Source organism: Glandiceps talaboti, chromosome 12, assembly GCF_964340395.1.
Source record: "Glandiceps talaboti chromosome 12, keGlaTala1.1, whole genome shotgun sequence".
NCBI lineage: Eukaryota > Metazoa > Hemichordata > Enteropneusta > Spengelidae > Glandiceps > Glandiceps talaboti.
This window is the reverse complement of record NC_135560.1, coordinates 21,785,071-21,806,211: the sequence shown is the minus strand read 5'-3', so window position 1 is coordinate 21,806,211 and position 21,141 is coordinate 21,785,071. Positions and strand designations below refer to the sequence as shown.

At 37.4% G+C, this 21,141-nt stretch overlaps 1 protein-coding gene across 1 annotated transcript; it reads right to left on the bottom strand.

Annotated features, from left to right (window-relative positions):
- Positions 1-889: 889 nt before the first annotated feature.
- Positions 890-14,164, bottom strand: LOC144443854 (retinal homeobox protein Rx1-like). The gene is made up of 3 exons (XM_078133426.1): positions 13,876-14,164; positions 11,032-11,300; positions 890-1,372 (listed from the first exon to the last, which is right to left on the bottom strand). The coding sequence occupies exons 1-3, from the start codon at positions 14,162-14,164 to the stop codon at positions 890-892; spliced, it is 1,041 nt and encodes a 346-aa protein (XP_077989552.1).
- Positions 14,165-21,141: the final 6,977 nt, after the last annotated feature.

The following is a 21,141-nucleotide window of genomic DNA, read 5'->3' as shown; positions in this document are numbered from 1 at the left end:
TGGCAGTGTAGTATTAGGGGTATGAGATAAATGGCGAGTTCTCTCTGTTCCTTTCTGGCTTAAGAGTTAATTTATCTGTATTTATCAAAACATCTAGAGTAAAATGGCTTGTTGTTGTGTATAATTTCACCTTAAATGATTTCTGATACAAGCAGTGATAGTTTCCTTGATTGATCTGTGCTGTGATCCGGTGAAAATAAGGAAAAGAAATCCCCTTTGTATGTTATGCAATGCGGTCATATTAAAGTATCCAAGTTGTGCACTTTTAAACACTCCCTATCTGACATATCATAGGGGATTTTCCCGGCAATTTGCATCTTTGGAGTGCATGGTAACTATGGGTTCTGAATGATGCGGTCATCCATTTAGAGATGGCGTCATCAATCTCATTTTACTACAGGAGGAGGGACTCTTCAGCCTTTTCTTATTTTTCCTATGTCTCTAATGAATAAAGGATATATTAAAATGTTCAGATTTTAAACATGGTGGGTATTGTGCTGTTATCAAAAAACTACTACAACAATGAAATAACTGAAGGATATTTCAAGTAACTTATTCAAAATTGAAATTGAAATATAAATTATCAAATAATTGATAGTTGCAATTTAATGCTTCCAGAGAATATCAAGAAAAGTTCAATATCTGAACTTTATGAGAAGGGTTGCAAACATTCTCTAAACTCTACCATAGTGCAAAATTGTATACGGAATGATACAAAGTCAGTTCCTATAGAAATCTTCGTCCAGAACGTTATCTTGGAGTAAAAGTTTATTCCAGATGAAGCATCGGGACAAAAAAATGTTTCAGTTTTTAAAATTTAAATAATTTTCTTTCCTCTCTGTCTTTCCCTCTTATTTTCAAAGTTTTCCTTTTCGGTTCTCTTCACCCATCATTGCCATGCCACTTTTGTGGTAAGATGAGCAACATGTTCTTTTGCTTTCATTCGCAAAGATACTATACTTGAGCTTCGAGGATCGTTTTCGTCCACTTTATGATCTGAAGGCGATGTTGTCGGTGGTAGCGCCGTTACAGCGGTGGGAGTGTTTGGACTCACAGAACCCAGGGTTGGAGTCACGTTTATTGCGCTCAGAGTTGTGAAGTTCGTATTAAGTGTTGTCGATGTTGGTGGCATGAGAGGGTATGAAGTCATGGGTGGTGGACCAAGCGGTGGCAAGTAGCCCGGCAAAGAGTGCATGGCGGTGGTTACAGTGTTAGCGATTGGAGGAGTTAGCCATGGATCTATTGGAAGTGTGTTATTCAAAGATATGTTATTTCTTTGCAGCGCTGTCATAGGATATTCCTGTAATTTCATCTGCTGAGCCTCCATTTTCTCCTGTCTTCTCCACTTAGCTCGTCTATTTTGGAACCATACCTGAGAATAATAAAATAGAAAAATTATAGTATGATAAACGAACAGTACGAGGGAAAAAATTACAATGTACAGCTTTAAAGTTGGAAGTTGTCCGACCAGAGGTTGTTTTCAAGTCATAATGTGGACATATCGAACTTCAGCAAAATGTCTCAAGATTTGTTGATCATGTGGGAGAAGCGGAGGGGGGGGGGGTTAATGAAAGCCGTTGTAGTCTATACATATATCACAGGAAAGTGGGTTATGTATACAACAGAATTAATCGAATTATCAAATGCATTTAGGTGAATCAACTGCTTTCCTGAATGGATACATAAATTTTTCACCAGGAAAAATTACAGAAAGCGTCACTAATTGAATGCAATCGGGGGCAACGTTTTTAGGAAGTGGAAAAACCGGTCGCTTAAAGAGAAAACGTCGGTATAAGTGAGCAGTTGAAACAGGCCTAATGTCAGCGACACGAGACGAGAATCGGTTACATACACATCGAATTACGGTGCCTTTTATTGTGGAACAATAGCCTGAAACGTACAAGCGCAGACGGCGAGCCACTCAAGGAAATCGAGTATTCCATAAGTACTGTTTTCAAAACAGGCTCAACAAGCTTACAAAATAACATTTGGAAAATTAATACTGAAAATATAATCAGTGTATTTCACCAAACTAACAGACCATAAGAGATTAGAGAAGTTGCAGCTAAATTAATAAAACTCATTAATTTTCTTTGAACTCCTTTTATGTTTCATAAAATATCAAACAATTTCCGTTTCTTTTTGACACATGTAAAAGCTCAAGTGGTTCGAATATGCCTTTTAGCTTTTGAAAGTGGGAAAATCTTAGCTGGCTACTTGTCGGAGAGTGGAATGTTTTAATTTCATATTGTAACAAAGTCTGGTAAGATTGATCTCTGTCGCTAACTGAACTGTTCTCTTATCGGACAAACTGTCATTTTTTATGTTGAATTAAGAGTGTCATTATGTACTGCCGATTTGTATACGTTTGGCTTTATCGCTGAAATGTATGTTTGTTTGTTTCATGTTTTCAAATGCTTGTTTCTAAATTGGGCAAATATTCCACCAGGCGTTCCTCAAGTCACACAACTGAGTGTGCTGACTCATTGATGGCTCGAAAACATTCAGTCAATTTCAAAACAACAACGTTCGAAAAATCAGAAGTCTAAGATATAAGTCCTTCAAGTCGTGTTCATTGCAAGTACCTGTCATAACCATACTCTACGACTAAAAGCCGACGCTACAGCTGTCAAGTTCGTCATGTAAATGCAATCGTTTCCTCGGTGGATGAAAATGATTTCGACAACGTCACAACAGTGCAATAAAAAAGTAAGGATATATTGATAAATTCCGCACAGTAACTGACCCCAGTCAACATATCTAATTTATTAACATATAGACTGTTATTTCTGGTAATAGACAATAGGATATTTTAATGTCCGATTCAGTCCACTTGGTCAAAGGTCTCGTAGAGTAGACGACTTGCAAACACAGCTTGTTAAAGGTCGAATGCCCTTATTGACAGCCCTGGCATTTAAACCATCTGCCCTGTGTAGATTTTCGAAAAGTCTCGCAATAAACTAAATCTACTTAATGATTAGTCTTTTAATTACAACTCGTTCTAAACATTAGTTATATTCACTCGGAGTGTCTTGTGTCCAAATTTGATATCAACATCGTTGAATTCGACAACGCCAAGTTCTCTACAGTATCTCTAAGTTCAGACACATTCGGTATAACAAAATGTCTAGTAATAAACTTTGTGATGTAATTAAAACTATGCTGGTTTGACTAGTATGGATTTATAAACTAGTAGTTCTATGAAACATATGTCCCAATCCTCTTTATTTTGTATTCCTCCTACTCCCCTCCCTCGTAAAAGTCACTACTTGCTTTATTTCTGCTTTTAATTGATGTTTCTGTATAATTAGATCCAGCCTAATAGAACAGTTGACATTAATACATTGTACATTTCATGACGTATGCTTCAACAAAAGATACTTTGAACATGTCACGTTTCACATTTTATGCATACGTCAGACTTTTAAATATGTTTTACAGTTCCCTAAAGTTTGCTGTTTGTTGGAAACCTTGAGATAGCAAAAACGGTTTGGATTTCCCTAGTAGGCTCGTCAATTTTCAGCTCTTTTGGCACTTAGTCTAGTTTTTAAACTAAATTCATCGTCATACAAATAGCAAATGTCACTAAGCTTTGTCTAACTGTGAAATTCCAACAAACGTCTTCACAAACAGCTGATAATATGAAGAGCCTTGTTAAGTGACATTTTTTGAAAGTATTGCCGCCATAATGTTTGCGATTTAGAGAGAGTTAATTCACACAGTGTAACGTTGGCAATACATATATGTATTAGGTACCGGTATACTTCCCATTCTTCCTTCACAAATAGACAGTGAAGGATCAAGCACTGACGATTTCATTAGACCTGCATATGTTGAACTTTATGATTGTGACTGACACTCTGCTATGGGTTGAAATGAACGACATATTTTCGAATCATATTTCTCCTAATGCCTCTAAATGAAACGTACCTACCGAGAAACAAATCAAAAGTGACAGAATCAAAGAACCAAAAACGCGCCAATTGTGTCGTCTCCATAATATGATTACAGCAACTAAAGCTCAGGGAAAACACCCGTGAAGGGAACCACATTAATAGACTTTTTCTTTGATAAGCGATGTGACTGACCGAAGGACAAGATATATCACTTCAGTAGTTACTCAGTTTTAAGAAAGATCGAAGAGTTGATTTTGAACTTGAGCAAATAAATCAGGTGAAATTTTAATTTTGAGGTTTCACACAAAACGGGACCTTTTTAAATTAATGGACAATTGGTGCTTCTTTAAAAAAAAACAGATCAAAGCTCTAATGCATTAACATTTTAGGAGAACTGACTATCTCTGATGTCATTTTATATTCAAAAACGTAATAAAGGGTCAGATTTAGAATTAGTAAAAGAAAACAAAGATACATTAATATTTGAAGGTGCTGATTTTGTACTTTTGATAGTCTTATTCAGTTTAGGAGTGCCCTTGTCAATATTATGTCACGAACACATAAATCCATTTTAGATCATGAAATAGTTAAATCAGAGATCTGGCTGTCATATTTTGGATTATGTAGAACGAAATAGTCGATTATTTCTCGATTTTGTGAGATAAAGCATCATTATCAAGTCTGGTCAAGTTCAAGTTGATTATACATGATAACAGTATGCAATTTAAACTGTTCATGCTACAATGTATGCTTTGACATTGTCAATGGGGTCAGATTTATGAAGACATACTGTCGTTAATAAGCCAAGTTTGATCAAAAGGAAAGGTTCATGAGTCAATTCAAATCCTGAACATCATTAGCCTAATCCTGAGATTGCTCAATGTATTCACACTCCGGCTCCTCAACAACGGATTTTATTCAAAGATATCATAGTACAAACGTGCGATCACTTACGTAATTACAAAGCCAAACGATAACCATTCATGGTAATATTGCTGCATATCAACAGATTTTACAAAACTGTGTTAATTTCAAAACCGCTGCACTCAGTCTTGTTACATTAAATGTTGAACTTCAACCCCAGATCAAAACAAACTTAACTCTTGATAAGAAACAGTTCGATATTAGGAACATAGAAGGGGTGGGGGGGGGGGGGGGTGGGGGGTCTTCCTGTTCTGATCTTTGGAGTAGACTTTTGGATATGTTTCGGCGGTTTTAATTTTACCTTTCCGTGAAACGCATATTCTTAGCTGTGATTCTACGACTAACTCTAAAAGATAAAGATTTCAAATTGACCTTTCACCCTGAATCAGAAACGTCCAATCTGTCTATCCAATCTTAAACAAATTATCATCAACAAGATAGCGATTTCCATTGAACATTTTCTTGTACAAGTGATTAAGAAGGGGGAGTCAAGTTAGGTCAGATTCCCGCCAAACTGTCCTCTCTTGTCTGTTGATTTCAACACTTCTCTGTGATGAGACCCTTCACCGTTCATGGTAACAGTATTTGATGTTGATTACATGTAACGTATAAATGGTGATTAGCTATGATGTGATGTTTGATTTCAAACACTCACTGTCTCATGTCATTTTCACAAACTATGAACCCTTATCCACTAACAATACAAAGATGCAGCCCTTTTATGTTCTCATATCAGTGTTTGGTATAGAAAGTTTATTTATTATCTAATGGTGCATCGAGACAATAAAACACACAGTGAAGTGTTCAAGCGTGTTATTCTACAATCGCCTTTTACCATTCAAGAAGCCTAATTAGATATCCACTGAATCTAAGACATTGATGATAATGTTGTGTTTTCTTTAACACTATTTTAATTTATATTAATGATCTTAAATTGCAATCAACAACTTCAATAAACTTGTGTCAATAGGTCGAATTCGAACCAAGAGGTAGAGGATTGATTAACCATTAAGGGTCTCACGGTGAGTGACAATTTGAAAGCCTTAAACTGTTCAACCACGTTATGACATAAACAAACCATAAATTTCCCAGAAAAGTGAAATGTAGTCTCTATTGTATGGAATGAACACACCTGTGTCAGGTGGTCTCATTCCATACTGAGATTATATTGCTTTCAACAGACAAGTTTAATGCTATTACCAAGATTACTTATACTAGCTTTATTATTGTGTTTCAATGTTGGTCGCAGTTATTAATTCAGTAATTTTGAGTGAAAAAAGAGGCAACATACGTTATATCCATAATTTAGAACTATTCAATATTGATGATATGCAGATGGAATATGGTACAGTGGAAAGAGCGATCGGTAGTATTAGTTAGGGATGTTTTCAAATGAGTCAAACATCATTTCAAGTAAACCCACTGAACAATCACCATATACAAAACACCAGTTCTGTATGATAAAAATATGGAATTATTTTTATCCGCTTATCGTAATGGCATTTGCAATAAATATACGTTGATCGTCGGGTCATTGAGAGCTTAGTGAGATCTTTCGGAACTCTTCGAGTGACTGCAGTTCGACCACCTGATCATTATCCAAGCCAGGTACTGAGTTTACAAAGAGAAACCAGAACACTCCGTTAAATTGACTTGGAGACGTACATTTATATGATAATCTATATAAATATTGTTGTGTTTAGTGACCAGATACGGCATCAAGATACTCAAGTGTCTTTACAGATATTAACGCCTGTAGGTAGAAGGTTCTGAGACACTCAGGTACTGATTTTTAATGGTGTATCCGCGGTTGCCCTCAGAGCTCGGGCTTTCACAATCACTGTTTAATCATTACTAATCGAAAGTTGATAATGTAAATATAATCTAATGTTGGGATCGCCCGGAAGGGATGATCCGAATATAAATCCGAATATAATTCAGGAGTGAGAATTTTGCTGAGTACGATGTCAAATCCGCGTAGTTCTGTCTAATCGGGTTGGATGCGGTCTCTTCAACGGTTTTGTACGAGTGTTCCGCCGTGCTCTTTTGACTCTACTCGCTGTCTTAATACGATGTTTTAATCCGTCCAAAACCGTTGCGTCAAAAAACTTCACAATTCAGTTGGTTATTTTCTTTTTCCTAATCCTTTTCAAGTCTCTAAACACCGGATAAGACTTTTCCCAGAAAGGCCGATACAAACTGCTCCCGGTAACTTGGCCAATTAGATATACCGTGTGGCATAGTGTGTTAGAAGGGAGAAAAAAATGCAAGGAAAGTTCGATGTGTACATTTCACGAAAAAAAATACATTATTTATTTGCAGGAAAGATTGAATAGTGTACATTATGTCGACTTTCTTTTCTGTTTTCATGAAGACGACTTAACATCATATCAAAATCATAGCAATTATCGTCCCAGTTTTAAATCTTGTTTCATGGTGTCATTATTCATATATTAATAAAGAAACAGGGAAGCATTCAATTTTCAAAAAAAATGTATTCATTAAATTGAAATTGTGGGACATTTTCTTGCGTTTCATATCTTCATGTAATATATCACTGTAATCATTCGTTTAATCATTACTAATTTCAAATTACACCACTAATGACCAACTTGATTCGGAGTCACTCCAGGTTCGTTGGCCCGTCCCAAATTCTCGCACGGGGACTTTTTCTCATCAGATTCCAATTACAGACTAAACACAAAATACACTTTTGCTCTGAAAATCGCATTTCCATGCATTGAATTCGTTTTGTATTGGGGTGAAAATTGAAATAATTTAATAATGTTCCGAGGAAAATAACCCACGCCTCACCCCGTCTCAACTGCATTAGTCTTGATTAAGGCCATAACAATATAGAGTCATGGCACAGTCATGCAACCCATCGCAACAAATTAACTGTGAACTGAATTGACGGTAACGAAAATGAAATCCGTGAACAAGTCTGATGTGTGTTCGCCCTCTTAACGCGAACATCTGATTAAAGTCTCCTGTACAAGTTTAGTGCACGGCAGATGACTTCGAAAATCATATTTGAATTTGATTACAGCGTACAATATTCCCGCGTCGCTGATTCGAATAAAAAAGTGAAATTGATCTCGATTGGAATTTTTATGAGTCCATTTGTGTTCATTTCAGTGTTATTTTGATGATATGAATGTGTTATAAGATTGCACATTGTGTCGTATTACCTGTTCGTTATAGTAAGTCGACCAGATGTAAATAACTCTAGACAGAGGCACCGTTACAGGACCGAGTTCACGACGGAAGAAAACAAGTTTTAGGATCAATTTGGACGTGTGATTTGATTATCTCTTTGTTTATTCTGTTCGGATTTATGACAGGTTTCCTTTTCTGTCTAGCATGGCATAATTAAGCGATTTGGGCACTGAGGTTGGTGAAGAATTCAAAACACAGGCAAGCCAAGGATCAGTTGGCTGTGTCAGACTAAAGGGGTTCAAACTGTGTGACTCGCTGCAACAAATACATAGGAATACAATTAAGTTTCACCAAAGGGGTAGTTTTCAGTCATTAATGTGTTTTAGGACGAAAGCAATAAAGTCCGCACTTTGGGCGTTTACAATCGCTCTTATGCCGCGACTTTGGCTAACGAGGAATAATACTGCTTAATTGTGCAAATTGAAAAATGGCGTCCGCGCCTATTTACTTCAACCCCCAATTGAATTTACCACTTTGTGATAGTGCTGCGCTGTAAATTTGGTTATGGCACTAAGCAAAATCGCATTATGGCCAATACATAAAAGCCTTCCATGTTATAAAACTAATATTTTGTGCCGTTTACAGAGCAAGACAATTGTTACAAAAACAAGGATGAACATCGCTGATCTTTTGTACGCTGAAAATTGTCCAAAGACAAAGTTTTTTTTTTCTGGCAATGTTCAGTGCCTAATGTGACACACGCCAAGCTAGAGGACCAGTAATTAGAAAATAATAAACCAAACTCATGGTGATAAATAGGACCAATTACAACCCCCTCATGCACCCGATCTCAATCTATAATATAATGCAGTTTTCTTTAAAACAGAAAATTAAAAGAACCAAAATAAATGTAGCTCCACTACATAAGAGTAAGTTAAGTGTATCTTTTGAGTCTGTAGTCGGTGGCTTTTGGACAGTGAGCTTGGTGACACCCGCTGTTCACTCGTGGCAATATCGTGAAAAACAATGAAGCACTCCACCGATGATGTATCTCCCAGCAACGCAAATCAGTTTAGAAGTTGGAAATATCACATGCAGACTCTTAGAACGAGTAGGGAATGACAAGTGAACTTGAGGGGATGATTCTCATTTAATAGATAATAAATTCATGAAGTAGAACGTTTGAAGATGTTCCCTTACACGTTAATGTTCACGATTTCGCTTTCGCGTACATGCGCCACACAATACAGCCCGACCCCTTTCCCCAGAAAGTACCCCGTCACTAGTTAGTTTGCATGCAGATCGTATGTGCTATTTGAAATAACTTCTGTATTCAAAAAATAGCAATATTGATCTCGGATAACTTATTAAAGGCATGAAAAAATTATATCGGTACATGAGAGTGAAAACTCATATAAACAGCAAACGGCGAGTCATTACTCTTATTGTTGGATGATTTCACAAATATCCTGCCAGCTGAATGGATACAGCTTTGTACGCTAGGCCGGCTGACTAGAGCAAATTACCCAAATTGCTCCGATTAAAGTGTGAAACGAGCGATGAAAATAAAATAGATTTCAGACAGAAAATATAATAAGCTAAAACTGCCCGAAATCATGCTATGAGACAGTTGTGCAACCGACACGACAACGAAGCAATGAAATGTACAAACGCCAATTCTTCCATTATGATTATTTCACATGGCGAACAAATACTGTCTGGGTCGAGAGACACAACACCAGGTTATGTTGTGGCCTTGTTTTCATGATGATATTTGCTAATCAAATGGCGTGTATTATATTACGACTATAAATTATTATATACACACTTTAATGTTAATTGTTCAGTGAAGCTAAACTAAAAGATTAGTCAGGAGAGCTAGATTCCAAGTTATTCTAGTGGTTCTGACAATTCCAAATTTATTTCAGAGTACTTAAAAGTTTTCTATACCCTTCCTTTTTACAAAAAAAATGACAAGAATACAATTTTGAGAAAGGTGTTGCCATTGCTATTACAAATAAAACATCAATAGCGGTATTGAATCTATTTGTTATCGTTAACAAATATCGATTTTACCTGAACTGAAAAAATCTTACCCTTTTCATTTGGCATCAAAGAAAACTGAGTATATACTGGGTGTGAAATTATCAAAAAAAATGACGTAAATATAAATTGGCACTAAAAATACACCAGTCATTAAGCTATTATTGAAATGGCAAAGGTGAGATATTATTCTGAAGAACACCACCAATATCAGTGTTTGAGAAGAGGGAGCCAAGGGCTTGGAGGTGAGAATTAACAGGCTGTGAGAATTACGAACGTATTTTCCCTGTGAGATATACACAGGTATAGATATTAAAAGCTAGTCTTTCTAAAGGTAAATTATATATGTGTAAGATTCCCCATTGAGCAATCATACATGTATACATCATAGACACACATCAATTTTCAATTTTCCCTGAAGTCGAATTACACTAGGGCTTTGCCCTCGATCACTATCACAAAACAGCCGTGTCATCGGTGTAAATAAAATATCGCCATAACGATACGTCCTCTTAAGATTTTATTACCAGCGTATGAATTATGAATTATGCATAAATAATAAACGAAGGCGCTCTTCTGTTTTTTTCCTCAATTGCTCTCAAATGATACAATAAGTGTTCTGAATGACTGAAGCATACGTCTATGCTATTGCCACTGATAATGTATACTTTGCAATGTGAGGCAAGCTTCCATATTAGAAATATGCTATAAAATTCCACAATATTGCACCCAATTCAAAGAAATAGCTTGACGGTATTGGTTGATCGCAGAACATTGGTGTGTCTTTCACTGTTTTCGAAACCGTGATCGATTCTATTCAGTTGTAATCTTAAAACAGGGTAGTGTTGAAACGGCTATCAATTTCACTCTGCTTTGATAGGAAGTAAAATCCACCGTAATACTATAATGGAACCGATTCCGAACCTTAGAGTAAATCGAGAGTAGATTGATCGTTACAGGGAATCTGTCTACAATTATGATATAATATTCCTCATGGAATAATTTTTACCTGGACTCTGACTTCAGGCAGGTTAACCTTTATGGCCAACTCTTCTCGGCTATACACGTCTGGATAATGACTCTTTTCAAAAGCTCTCTCGAGCTCATGAAGCTGGAAAGTGGTGAAGGTTGTTCGATTCCGTCGATGTTTCTTCTTCGGCTCGTCGCCGGAATTATTGTTATCGTTTCCGACATCATCTTCCACCTGTCTTAGTTCGTCATCGGAGCTTAAGTTTCCGATGTCGATGTCATCGCGATGTTTCTCTCCTTCCCCGGTGGCTGCAAATAAACAGATGCGAACTTTGTAAACTTCCGAAATACAAAATACACAATCTGTGTTTTTGTTTATATTAAAACTATGGATATATAAGGGAAGTATAAGTCGCAATACATATCTTAGACATACAGGCTTTTATTTTTCTAATTGCTCATTCTAATATTCTTGGGAGTCAAAATCTCGAACATAATTTGAACGGGAATAGAAAACAGTCACGCTGAAGCCACAAAATAGTGACACAAGCAAAACTTTAATAGTTTTTGACAATACATTTCGAAAAGCTCTTTGAATTTGTACTAAACACGACTTTTTGTGAGATATATTCATTCCAGTTATTTTTTCTCGTCGAAAAAAAACAAAGATTAAAAGTGTATTATGCCGAATAACGAAACCCAATCGGTGGAATTGCCGTGCTTTCTTTTTTTTTTGTCAAAAACCAGTATGGCGGATATTTCAAAGTCGTTGACATGCATGTCACTTTTTGACAATCACTACAACTGTATATGACACAAACTTAAATTATAAAATGGTTTATTTTGCCTTTTGAGGTGAAACAAACTACAGAAAAAATAATTCAGGGTGTTATGATCGGTAAGAGTATACCGTAAATAAGATATAACTTAGTAAGTCTCTCGGTGTGACCCGTGGTCCCCTGCTGGCATTATCACTTTCTCACAATGTTGAATAAGTAGTGCGATCACCCCAATCATTGAAAACTACCACGTCTTATTAATACGGTTTACTACTCCATACCACAATACTAAACTCACAGATTACAAATATTCATATGCTATCTTTTCGACAGTATATTTTCATCAATGCGGTAAGCTCATGTTCTGGGCGATATTTTCGATAAAAACAGACGTGAAAATGGATTTGATAAATAACACAGATGGCACGGAAGGGCACAATATTATTCGCTCCGCTCTGGGACTACATCGGGACAGTGCTTCATCATGTCCATATCTTGATCCGTGTAACTTTGTTCACCGAGGTATGAACATGATTCATGTAAATAAGTAAGAAAAACATTTCACTTACAGCGATAACATCGAAAGTAACCGTAAAAAATTCACAGGGGAGAAAAAACCATCAGTGTTCGTCGCCATTTGTTTTTCAGTACAACTAACACGGTGAACATGACGAAGAGTGGGTATTATCTTCTTTATATGACCTGCATCGAAATGACTAAATAAATGACAAATTTGCCCTTTTTGTACAATTTTTTTATTCCGTGTTTTAAAATTCGTAATCACAAACGCAGTCGATTCATGGTCAAGAACAAAAAAGCATACAAACTTTGACAAGTGCTGGCCAATTGAAACGGAGGTGTTAATTGCAAGTTGTTCAAAACTGCGAAAAACGTTATAATTAATGTTTTAATTATCCGAAGCATGTCCATACCGGAATCGTCTCCTGTACACATTCTCATAAAAATCATAAATTAATATTGAATAGAATAAACATTGGTTTTCATCGAAATAAACAAAAACAGCGAACCTTATCAAGATCGAGTGGCATTACAGGGGGATTTGAACAGCGTAACACCGTAGCTTAAAATCCAGCCCTGAGTGGATTCGTATTGTTTTAACGGTTTGTTACGAAAGTAAACACTCTTTATAGTTCAATCTATATACAAGCAAACATAATGAACACTTGCTTGTCCCCTTAAACTCAAGCATATTGTACACCAAACCAATTTTCCGACAACTTTTTTGGGGGGAAAACATGGCGACATTTTTCTTTAAATTTGATACCGAACCAAGTTGACAGTTAACCACAATCGGTTCCTCTCTGCCTTTGATTCCAACTATCATTCGTACCAACCAACGACTCGTGATAAAACAAATATAGGTATATTTGACATTAAGTATTTCATAAAACGATGTTTTCAAAATGTAACTACAGTTACAGTCTTGTCTGTTATTTACCATGTAGCAGTATCTGTTCAGAAACACCACGCACTAAAGAACTATCCTGGGTTCGTTGTTCTTGTTTGTTACTCGTCATGTTGTGTACATATGAATTAACAAAACTTCAAAGTTGTAATCTTCGAGTACCTGGAAACCATACACTTATCTGTAATTTATTAATGGTTTCTTGAATCGAATATGGCTCATTTTTTTCCAAGCACTGGATTTCAGGGGAGGGTTCGAAGAGCAGGTTGAAAGTTGAACCTTGCCTTCTGCCATGTGTTTCAGAACACATACTTTGAATTTTGTGCTACGAAATCTCATACAATTTTCACTTTTGTTAGGGTTTTAAACGTACAAAAATTATACGAATTTTGAAGTTATCAAGAAATTGCAAATCAGTTAGGTTTGAAATCCTTAAATTGTCTGTTTCATTCCTCTGTTATCTATAAAGACCAATGCTTACTTGGAGCATCAGAAAAATAGTGGTGTACGTCATGAAACAGTAAGTTTTAGTCTAACTTGTAATGTACTGGACAAATTCATTCATTGATAAAATCACCAAACCATGCATTGCATTCATAATGTAAACTGAGTGTGTGTTACATGTTCTGAGAAGTTTTGTAAATAAAGATATGTTGAAAGAAGAATGAAAACAACTTACATGTAATAATACCGTCTTCCATCATCGACGACCCTCCGTCACTAGGTGTTGTCTTTGCTACCGTCTCTTCTTCACTGGGGCTGCAAACCTGGCTTTTCCTTTCGTCTGTGTGGTTTTGGTCCCTTTTCTGAAAATTTAGACCTAGGATAGCATCTATAGAGTGATTGGGGCTGTTATGTGTAGAGGCAGGACATGCCGACATGCCCTTTCCCTTTCCAGTAGCGAGGCCCGTTCCCTCGCCTCTCGTGTTTGTTAACGGCGGGGTGGTGGACGTAGAGGCAGTGCTCATGGGTGGAAGGGGAGCCAGACTGGCTGTATGGCATGAACGGAGAGTTGGAATAGAATTCTTGACTGTCGTGTCCCCTCGCACGAAGTCAGTTCCAGTGCTTGTTCGATGGCTTCGCTGTGTTTAACTGGTAGGGTTGACCTCGTTGTAAGTGAACGTTTTTGTAGGAGGGAGCTTGGGACTGTAGACTGCCAGCTATTGTCACACTCTTGGAGCCATTACATGTTTTATTAACAAGATGGGAGGGGTTTTTGTTTTTTAATGACAAGCCTTCATCACGGCTAGTCTACCAATGAAGCTTGAAGGACTTGCCTCAGCATTTTTGGACATCGCATCTTATCACGTTACACAAATTACCAATTACTGGTAATTGGAATCTTTGATATAAAAATAAATATTAATTATCGTAAAAAAATAAAAATATGAGGATGAAAGTTTGAAGTTGTCACATTGAGAGTACAATTTCATTAGTTGTCAATAATCTCGAACAATGCAACCAGAAAAAAAACTGTTTTGAGGTAGTATACATTCCAGTTCATTGCATTTCGAGAGTTTCTCAGGAAATTCAACAACAAAATAGAGAATTTGTGATGCTGGGGAGGTCTAGTCGAGCTGAGAAGCAGTGAAATGTGCCACAATGGCGATGATTGAATGACAAGTAAGCTATGAATGATTGGTCTTATTGACTGGTTGTGTTTGCATTAGTATTGTTTTGAATGCTAAACGAAGGGGTGGAGCGCTCTCTCCTCATTAGCTGTTTACTTTGATGAGACTGAACAATAAACAATCAAGAAAGAATGGGCGATTTAGACAAACTCAAATCTGCTGGTATGTCGGAATCTGACATACTTGTACCCTAAAAAACCTGAAATTGATACCTGAAAATTGTAGAGTTCGTACGCTTTAACTGTATTTTAGGTAGATTCAGATACTTGCCTTACACCGTCAGTGGTGTACGAAATGGCAGTTATACGCTCATGTCGTCAGGAGTCAGTCCATGAGAATGTTGGCCTGCCCACTACGCGTTATTATGTGGCCATATTAACACCTTTGCCTTGATGTAGTCCGGGCCAATCATTACTTTCGCACCTTCGCATCAAGTTGGCCAGAGGCAACTGTTATCTTTTAAGGGAAAATCTTTAACTTTTTTGTACATTTGAAAGGTAAGTAAGAGGGTAGAATCAATAACGGAAGGTTTATGGCTTCCCATTGAGTTAGTGCCATCTCGCCAACGAAGGGTTAACCGTTCGGGCAGGAGAGCGGGAAAGAGTTAACATCCTATCGACACATGCCACTCCGGTCTCAGGTTCCGGGGAGTGTGCGCTTTATTATTGGCGACGAAGGCCATGCTTCTCATGGCCGGTAGCTACTACTTTTGTGTTCACCCTAAGCCTGTTTCACGGTGAATGTTGCAAAGAGAAGCTCAAGACGTTACCTGGATACACGAAAGGAACAACTTTAATGCATTTACACAAAGTAACTCTTTTACGCATGCCTTATTCCGTTTGATCCTCAAGCAAAACCAGGGCCGATGAAAGAAAAGTGCCACATCTTGCCCCATCAAAACTTGTACAACAAGAGCGAAAGAGTACTGTCAAACACGAGGCCTTTTCAAATAACACAGCATTGGGCCGCGGGACAGTAGATTGTTTAAATCAGCCCTCATAGAGGGCATATTTGCCGATACAAATATCAATTTAAATGATACAATTGAGAAAAGGGGAAAGTTTTTACTGAAGAAAACATATAAACTGGTGTATTGAAATTGACATAATCAAAATAATGTCGGTGGTAGACATCTGCCGGGCCAGAGCCAATCCGGGGACAACGAAACGGACAAGTCGTGTAATGCCATTGTGTCTGTCTTCGACTGATACAGAACAAAACCAACATGACCACTTGTCTAATTTGTGTGTTCGGCGCCATCTTAAGCAGCAAACTCAAACACGTATGGACATTAATACGTCAAGCCTTTGTCTTTTCCATTGCTGTACTTCATAAGGGATAAAAACGACGTGAATAGAAGACTGACACTCCTTCCAAGCGAGCGTAAGTCCCCCGGAGGAGACTATTATGGTTATTAAGTCTTAAGACCTATTCATTAAGGCTCCATTGTCCGCCTTTAATTAATGACGGCATTAAAGATCAATTAAGGCAGAGGTTGGACAACTGGCTTATATTAGTGGCCATAGCCAAGCCTTGTCTTGCCTGCTAAATTATCAATAATAAATTAGTGTTGACTCAACTTAATAGAGATGAATACTCGACTCAAGCTCATCCCGTCGGAAATGTATCCTCCTCTACGGTCCGACAATGCCCACTTCCCCCCGACGACCCAGTCTAGTCAAACAGTTGCCAAGTAACCGCAATCATCATGCATTTGCTAGATGTCGAAGTGTTTGTTGCAGGTGCGTTATTTAAGGGATTTAAATATTCTTTGGAACATATGTGGATGACTGTCTGCGTATAACAGTTATAGATGGCCGACATGGAGATGATGAGGTTTAATTTAATGAAAGCATGATAACAATAGAGTCCACAACAAGAACAATAACGCCCGTCACAAATGTGTCGGCTTAACAGATTAAATCATATTTTGTTTCTCTCAGCTGTTGGAAGGACAAAACACGACAAAGTTGGCATTTTCTTTTCACATTTCACTTTTTTTCTCAAGCTGACAACAAATTGGTTTCAGCGTGTTGTAAGGTTCTCTTCTATGCCCAAATGTGACAACATACACACTGTGTGGGAAAACGAAGTTGGTGAATACAATAAACACTGAGGCACGCCACATGTGAATCGCTGCAATCGATCAGTACTGTCATACAGTCTATGCAACGAATCATCACATTTATGTCAATCATAGCCGAGCTTATTCTGACCGAGTAGTGTCGTCAATATCTGAGAATTGTCTATTTCAACGATACCGTTCTTCCTTTCTATTGTCCATTTCAGTTTTATTTAGACTTTATTTTATATCGAGCACGTCCTTTCATGTCTTTTAAGAGCTCTATTATGCTCCACTTTCGGAAGCGTTGCATTACGGAAAATAAACGATGCCAAAATCTATTCTAGCAACTCAGACATGACGTATATAAGTCTCCTCATTCAAACGGTTGGGATCACTGTGGATAGAAGAAAAGCCTAAATTGAAATTTCCGCATGAGTCTAAAACATCAATATTAATATTTAAATATATAGTTTTAACTCTTTGTTTCCATGACGACGAGTTGGTCGACAAGAACAACATTCATTGAACATTTCAAGTTTTAGATGCGACCATACTCGTTTTAACGCATTCATGTAAACAGTCCGTTTTCCAAGTTATTGTGCGCAATATGATTTGCTGTGTGAAAAACACAAAGACCTTCTATGTTAAGACACCAATTATCGCTATAAATGTGTCAAAATGAAATTGAAGTCATAAAAGGGATTTTCAATTAATTAGCAGTAAGATAAATTACGATATGTTTATTATGCAAGCGTTATAACTCGACACATTCTTATAGCCGTGTATACGGTTTGGATCCACCCACCAGTCTCTACAAAATAACATGGGCGATAAAACATGACATTTGAAAACACATAGAATATTTATATTTTCTATCATCAATTTGTTGAATGTGAACTGTCATGTATTGTGGTATTTGTATCGCTGTCCCATTACCTCAGTTGTTACTAGTATGTCCTAGTCACTATTTTCCCAGGTTTTTAAAAAATTAATTTATAGAATAAACATGTGTACACATTGTCTGTGGTGGTCATATCATTTTCCGCGTATATCAGTTCATGCAAGGTTCGTCAATTATATAAATATCTGTTTGGCTTAATTCAACTGAAGCCTTTGTTTGTCAGCCAATTAGGCTAATTGCCTTATCGTCCCCCCTCTAGTTCAATGGATGCACATTTGCACTAATTACGCCGTTAGTGTTTGTTTGGGAATACCGTTGAGCAACGGAATCCATATTCATCTCTCGCTAAGCTATGTAACTGTGTTTAACAACGAGAACTGTGCCATGTTGAGTACTGTAACTTGCAAAGACCTACCACCAAACTTATTCTAATACGGTAATATTAGTTCAGTTTAATGGTTTCATTGGTGTCGTAATCAAATTGGTTCATGGTCTTGGCGCTGTGATTTTACGCTTACTAATGAGGGTGTTTTTGCAAACCCTCCGTGGGGGCTATTGAATTCCTTTGTCAGGCAATAGTGTCACCACCAATAGAAGCGATCTCTTAAACCCGGCACCATGCCGCATCGTGCAGTGTGAATGCAGTGCTAGCGTACTAAAAGGCGGGAAATTGTCGCTAAAATTGACAAAATTAGTCGTCTGCCATTAAAATAAACTGATACCATAAACATTTATTTGACAAAATAACGCTATACTCCAAATGATGAGAGTATGTCAAAGGAATCATTTAACACACCACATTGACTCCCATAATATAACGTGCACATAGTTCATGTCTTATAGTGTTTATACGTTAACTTTTGTCAACATACGACGGGAGAACTCATACGAAGGGTGGGCGACTGAATTCTACGATTGACTCAGTCTGTATTGTCTTCTTGGATTCCCGATATTTATGCATGCCACTTTCTGCCTGTAACTCGCGTATAGCCAACCCATTCTTTGATTTAGCCACCTTTCACGTGTTGGGACAACAATAGACGGCAATTTGGTAATTACGGTAAAATGGGTACCATTTTGAACGTAAGACAGTTGTATGGACACTCTGTCAATGTGGCCTTGCGGCGATGCACATAACGAGACACAAGCAAAAAATCGAAAATATTGACCGTTCCCTACTCAATTGTTTTTCCAATCATATTCCGCTTGGCTGACACTTCATACCTGTGATGGACTGCCTATGGTGACATAAGATTGCCAGATTTCAATGTAAGCTTTGATTGACAGGTGACAACTTGATGGCAAAGAGATATGATCTAACATGGCGGACAATGGATGACAGCTACTGTGTTCTAAGATCTGGGCCGTTTGCAAAGCACTCCTCTAAATAGCCCTTGGGGAAATGGATTGACGGCCAATCAAGAACGCGAAAAAAAGCAGTTCTGCTGGTAGTGTCTTGTAAGACATAGCCTTGGAAGTTTCCAGTGAACAAAGGGGTGCCTAAGTCATATTAGGAGAATAACAGCAGATTTCTTCTTTCATACGTTTAGAAATAAAAAAGAAGAAATAAAACTTCCGTTTCCAGCAACACTTGAAAGACTATAAAATACGCTGCACTGACAAGTTCTGCCCCGAGGGCTGATACTTTAGCCGCATTTGACATCAGCATACGGGCTGTCAATGGCCGAAAGTCTCTGCACCCTTTGTTACTTGTTGCATAGACTCTTAATTAGAGGAAAGTTGGTAGGGTTTGGAGGCGATTAAACAAAGTAGCGTAAGACAAGGGGGCTATTAGAGGCTTGTAAGGAGATAAGCGAGGAAGGGATGGGAGAGGATGTACTAACATTGACGTTTCAGTGACGTTTCTTTGGCATGTTTTCATACCTTGACGCCACGGTGGATCTTGGAGAAAAAGTCAATGCTTTCTAGTATCCAGGCTTCCGATCACAAAAAACATTATGGTGGTTTTTAAACAACCGTTGAATAGCAAATAACGTGGACAAGCACCAATCCCATTAAAAAGGTTACTCTAATTGCGTTAAACTGTTAGGTAAATATACATGTATACCTAACTGGAGTGGTACTCACTTCCCAATGGTAAGCAGTGTAGTCACAAACAATACCATCCGTAACATTTAAAGAATTATTGCTTGTTTATGTTCTCGAATTAAATTGACACGAATTTAATTCGAACGTAAACCCCCTTCAGCGCAAATTAGACAACATGTACGAACATCGTGTCAGTTTAAACTTCAAACTAAATAGTATGTCTATTTCTTTCATACCTTCTACTGAGAGAATTTTACCAGACAGCTTCAATAATGACCAATACCGCGAATATTTCTTTGTTTGGGTGCTTGAATGAGTCTTTGCTGTTCAGAGGAAATCGACATGGACACTGAAATTAACAATATAAACAGGGACATGTGTATAGTAAAATTGAATTTGCTCACACACGTAGATAGTAATTCAACATTCATTCACACACTGCAGGATAACTGTATTAGGCGCAATTACTTCTAAATAAATTTGAAAAATCTTCCTTGAAGCATACTTTAAATTGATATTGGTAATCACATTTCGGTAATGTGTAGTTTATTTTTGTAGTAAGTGTGTCTATTACATTTTCGAGTGAAAGGTGACGACCAGGGGCACATCACAAGATCTAATTTACGAAGTAAAATCGTGTTTGCTTTTCATTTTAAAAGTTTGTCTAATCTCATTTTGGTCAGATGTGAAGAAGTTGAAGTGTGTTTGGAACAAGGCTGAACGTCTCTCTCTCTCTCTCTCTCTCTCTCTCTCTCTCTCTCTCTCTCTCTCTCTCTCTCTCTCTCTCTCTCTCTCTCTCTCTCTCTCTCTCTCTCTCTCTCTCTCTCTCTCTCTCTCTCTCTCTCTCTCTCTCTCTCTCTCTCTCTCTCTCTCTCTCAATTTCTGTTGTCATATACACCAAAGAATCTGGACCAGAGCATCGATGTACTTCCCCATGCTAACCAATACATTACGGAACAAATGAATCATGTAAACATACAGGGCTTTCCTCGACTTTTTAGCATACGTATGATAAATGACGTCATCGAATCGATTATGTATTATGGTATGTTTTGGTGAGTAACGTATACAGCAAACACTACCCCCAACAAACGTATACACTCTAATTAAAAGAAGATTATATAACCAATATATTTTCAGGAGACTTGTTCCATCAATCAATCTGTTAATTCATCTCCAACCCATCTATATATCCATTGATTACCAAGTACATACATACATACATACATACATACATACATACATACATACATACATACATACATACATACATACATACATACATACATACATACATAC

Excerpts from the sequence above, each read along its gene's own strand:
- LOC144443854 (XM_078133426.1), bottom strand. The coding sequence starts at position 14,164 with ATGAGCACTGCCTCTACGTCCACCACCCCGCCGTTAACAAACACGAGA. Across the intron at positions 11,301-13,875 it reads GGAAGACGGTATTATTACAT|CCACCGGGGAAGGAGAGAAA; the intron begins GTAAGTTGTTTT and ends GTTTATTTGCAG. Across the intron at positions 1,373-11,031 it reads TGCCTGAAGTCAGAGTCCAG|GTATGGTTCCAAAATAGACG; the intron begins GTAAAAATTATT and ends TATTATTCTCAG.